Source organism: Oratosquilla oratoria, chromosome 31 (assembly GCF_046742065.1).
Source record: "Oratosquilla oratoria isolate Oo_2021 chromosome 31, ASM4674206v1, whole genome shotgun sequence".
NCBI lineage: Eukaryota > Metazoa > Arthropoda > Malacostraca > Stomatopoda > Squillidae > Oratosquilla > Oratosquilla oratoria.
Window position 1 is genome coordinate 1,949,793 of NC_134807.1, and position 5,000 is coordinate 1,954,792.

At 39.0% G+C, this 5,000-nt stretch overlaps 1 protein-coding gene across 1 annotated transcript in view; it reads right to left on the bottom strand.

Moving 5' to 3' along the window:
* Positions 1–2,972, bottom strand: part of LOC143041385 (glutamate receptor-like) — a 19,689-nt gene extending 16,717 nt beyond the window's left edge. The window contains exons 1-2 of the mRNA XM_076213208.1: positions 2,922–2,972; positions 419–522 (exon numbers count right to left, since the gene is read on the bottom strand). Of these exons, the coding sequence (XP_076069323.1) occupies positions 419–522; positions 2,922–2,972 (155 nt within the window). The remainder of the gene's footprint in view (positions 1–418; positions 523–2,921) is intronic.
* Positions 2,973–5,000: the final 2,028 nt, after the last annotated feature.

Consider the following 5,000-nt stretch of genomic DNA (forward strand, 5'->3'; position numbering starts at 1 on the left):
TATCTTCTATCAGCCAAGGTGGTCCGCTGAGTGTAGGTATGAATAATGTTCCTTTTTATCTCTCTCTTTTTCTATCGCTCTCATTCTCTCATTTTCTCTCTCTCTCTCTCTCTCTCTCTCTCTCTCTCTCTCTCTCTCTCTCTCTCTCTCTGTGTGTGGGTGTGTGTGTGTGTGTGTGTGTGTGTGTGTGTGTGTGTGTGTGTGTGTGTGTGTGTGTGTGTGTGTGTGTGTGTGTGTGTGTGTGTGTGTGTGTGTGTGTGTGTGTGTGTGTGTGTGTGTGTGTGTGTGTGTGTGTGTGTGTGTGTGTGTGTGTGTGTGTGTGTGTGTGTGTGTGTGTGTGTGTGTGTGTGTGTGAGCAACTCATTCCGAACCATCGCTCCGATAACACGATGACCAAATCGAAGTAGGTGTTCCTCACCTGAAGTCCAACTTGTCGGCGAGGATGTCGAGGAAGAACCTCATGGGACCAGAAATGCTGACGTTTCCCTTGCCATCGTCGTGGATCTTTGTCCAGGGCACCCACTAGAACAGGAAGAAGATAATCAATGCTTCTGTATTTATGGATACCTCTGATAACCGTGCCTCTCCATCACCGGGACTCCTGCCGTGGCTCCTCATGGCCACACACGGTAACTGGGATCTTGCGACCCGAGGTTAAATCACTAGGAAATCTCGTGGCAGCTCAGGTCAGGGTTATCGCTTCTAACGGTGCCTCTCCATCACCTAGACTCCTGCCGTGCCTCCCCGTGGTCACACACGGTAACTGGGATCTTCCAACTCTATGCCGCACCCACCATAGATGTGATAAAGGAGAGATTTAAGGAGAGTAGCATAGATAAATAGATAAATAGATAAATGAATAAGTCAATAGATATGCAAACAAACATATAAATGAATAAATAAATGAATTAGTAAATGAGTAAATAAATTAATTAATTAATGAATAATCAAACAAGTTAATGAATAAATGGATAAATAGAATTATATTATCAGGAATAAACAAATAAATAGATAAATGAATAAATATATAAACAAATAAATAAATGAATGATTAAATATACAAATGGATTTATAAATAAATAGATGAATGAATAAAAAGATAAATAAATTTATAAATAGATGAAGAGAGAAAGAAATAGAAAATATATATATAAATAAACAAATAAACAAACAAATGATAACACAAGCAAATAAAAAAAAAAGTCAATCGACAAATGATAAAAATTATTTTACATCTTGAACAGAACACGGATCCAAACCAAAGGACGCTCGAGAGAGCCTCCAAGACGAAGAAGAAGAAGAAGAAGAAGAAGAAGAAGAAGAAGAAGAAGAAGAAGAAGAAGAAGAAGAAGAAGAAGAGGAAGAGGAAGAAGAGGAAGAAGAAGAAGAAGAAGAAGAAGAAGAAGAAGAAGAAGAAGAAGAAGAAGAAGAAGAAGAAGTAGAATCAGAAGAATAAGAATAAGAAGAAGAAGAAGAAGAAGAAGAAGAAGAAGAAGAAGAAGAAGAAGAAGAAGAAGAAGAAGAGTCTCGACGTCCACGCCCGCCCGCGCGCGCACCTCTCGAGAGGCTCTCCGAGTCCGCGCGCCGCTGCCCCGAAGAAGAAGAAAAGGAAGAAGAAGACGAGGAAGAAGAATAAGAAGAAGAGGAGGAAGAGGAAGAAGAAGAGGAGGAGGAAGAAGAGTAAGAAGAGGAAGAAGGAGAAGAAGAAGAAGGAGAAGAAAAAGAGGGAGAAGAAGAAGAATAACAAGGAGAGGAAAAAGAAGAAGAAGAAGGAGGAGGAGAAGAATAAGAAGAAGAGGAAGAGTAAGAAGAAGAAGAAAAAGACAAAGAAAAAGAAGAAGAAAGAAAGAAGAAGAAGAAGAAGAAGAAGAAGAAGAAGAAGAAGCAGAAGAAGAAGAAGAACGGAAGAAGAAGAAGAACAAGAAAAACGCGAAGAAGAAGAACGTGAAGAAAAGAAAAAGAAGAAGAAGAAGAAAAAGAAGAACAAGAAGAAGAAGAAGAAGAAGAAGAAGAAGAAGAAGAAGAAGAAGAAAAAAGAAGAAGAAGAAGAAGAAAGAGATGAAGAAGAAGAAAGAGAAGAAGAAGAAGAAGGAAGAGAAGAACAAGAAGAAGAGTAAGAAGAAGAAGAAAGAGAAGAAGAAGAAGAAGAAGAGGAAGAAAGAGATGAAGAAGAAGAAGAAGAAGAACGTGAAGAAGAAGAAGACGAAGAAGAAGAAGAAGAACGTGAAGAAGAAGAAGAAGAAGAAGAAGAAGAACGTGAAGAAGAAGAAGAACGTGAAGAAGAAGAAGAGGAAGAAGAAGAAGAAGAAGAAGAAGAAGAAGAAGAAGAAGAACGCGAAAAAGAAGAAGAAGAAGAAGAAGAAGAAACAGAAGAAGAAGAAGAAGAAGGAAAATAAGAATCAGAAGAAGAACGTGAAGAAGAAAAAGTGGAAGTGGAAGAAGAAGAAGAAGAAGAAGAAGAAGAAGAAGAAGAAGAAGAAGAAGAAGAAGAAGAAGAAGAAGAAGAAGAAGAAGAAGAAGAAGAAGAAGAAGAAGAAGAAGAAGAAGAAGAAGAAGAAGAAGAAGAAGAAGTTCAGTCCCTTCACCTCTGCCTTCCACACCTCTTTTACTAATCTTGCTTCAAACAATCCAAACAATCTTTCATATGAAATAAATGAATAAATGAATAAGTGAATAAAGCAAAATCAGATAGAATTAAGTTAAATTCAACTTACTTCAATTCAATTCAATTCAATTCAATTGAACTCAATTTTATTCAATTCAATTCAATTCAATTCAATTCAATTCAGTTCAATTCAATTCAACTCAGTTCAGTTCAATGCAATTCATTTCAGTTCAATTCAATTCAATTCAATTCAATTCGGTTCAACTCAATTGAAAAATAGAATATAATGAAATGAAATAAAGAGGAAGTACCTTACCTCTTCTACAGCAACCTTGAGTACGTTCCTTTTTCCTGACATCAGCGCCATGGCACCAAGTACACTCAAGTTGTTCCTTTGCAAAGCCCCGGCTCTTCACTCTAATTCACAGACCGATGTGGTCTTGAGTTCTGCACTGGCATGCTGTTAGCGTGCGTTCTGCTCTTATAGAGACGAATTAGACGTCGTAATGACAATGACGCGCGTCTAACTTCACCGCGCAGGTGGCTCCCCGCGAGGAATGCTGAGGCGACAGCAGATGGCTACTTTCTTCTATCATAGATGAGGGACGCGTCTTGCTGTTTGCATGGAATTAATCGGAGTGCTTAATGAGTACGGTGATGTTTGTCCCAATAACGCATTTGATCAGATTGGTTTCTGGTTCATTTTTTTTCTTTTTTTTTTTTTTTTTTTTTACATGAGGAAGAGATTTCTGGAAGCTGGCATCTCGTTTGATTGAGAGTCTTTTTCTCACAGTACTTATACTTATGTATCGCTGTTCTTGAACCTCATAAAGACCACTTCAACACTGAATGAAATCTTCAGCACCCACTTGCTACAATTATCTGCTAGTTTGTGGTTCTCAACCGTAAAAGGATTTTGGATCACAAAGGCCCCACAGACCCACAGGTTAATAGCCACTGATTAAAATCTATTAAATAGATTAAAATCTATTCACACAGAATTAATTTTCAAAGCCTAACATGAATTCTTTTGACTAACAGAGAAACGTATCGCGTTGTTCTTTTCTCTGTTACGATATGTTTGATTATATAACCAAAATACTCTGTCTTTGATAATGATTAATTCATTAGAACGTATCAAACAGCTTTCCTAATCGAATGCATTCATGATAGCAACTGAAAATCTGTTTGGTCCACCGCTTTCGTGTGTCTGAAAGGTGTTGAGGAGCCAACACCAGGAGTCGCCTTGCTGCGGCTGAAGCCGTCACCATTGTTTTATGTACTTGGACTGTTGGGAGAAGCAACAGTGACTGTTGGAATTTGGAGAGGACTGCGGGATTCGAACCCACAACTTTTATCTTTTAGATTGTCGTAAAAAAGAGAAAACAAGACGACTGTGTACAAACAGGTGAATTCTAGGGTCCCTTTTCATATTCATTTTCATTAAATAGATTAATAAAGTATAATTCTCACACATACTCACCATTAATTGCACGAGATTATTAATCTGACATTTTCCAGGATGCCTTTTTGGATACCCACAAGGAACATTAGACTGTTGTTTTTGCTGTTGTGGTCCGGATTGTTTCATCATGGACTAGGAGAGAAATAAACCGCCTTATTTCTTCCTTTATTACAACATATTTGATGGCAAAACCAAAATACTACGCCTTTGATAACAATTAATTCGTTAGAATGGATCAAACCGCTCCCTTGGTCGAGTAAATCCTCGATACTTAGCAAAAATGTGTTTAGGACACTGCTTCCACGCGTAAGGGGAGACGAAGGTGAGAGAAGTGTACACCAGGAGGCGCTGAGAATCTGCGGCCGAAGCCGTCACCTATATATGCATTTGGACTGCTGGGGCAGATTACAGTGATATATATTCACCTGTCTATTTCTACTTAAGCATTTTTATATGTTTATTATGCTTGTTTAGGAAGCTCGCTGGCTGTGCGGGTTAAAGCGTCGCTACTTGCGGCGGAGGTGGAGGTGACGGCAGTTTGAACTCTGCCGCTAGCGAGTTGGACCAAGGACATGGTTCATTAAATTCTATACTATAAAGTCCTCTGTAAGGGGTATCGTTCTAGCCTCCTGATAGAGGGAATTCGCGACGTTAAACTGCATTATCTGTTTGCTAGCTTATGTAGTCTTCTACTTTACATTTCTTTCGGTTTGTGTATTTTACAATATGTTTTCTAAAACTGCAGGCAGTGGCCTGGAGTCATGGGCATTGAGGAGGCGAGATCGGGGCCCAACGCACCAATGCCTCGTGCCTATGACATCACAGAAATTGTCGTTTGCATCACATTTCTTTGATGATCGTTTGCGAACAGGAAAACTCTCTTGACCGAAAACAGGAGTGTTGTCGACGGAATTAATTGCATCATGAATC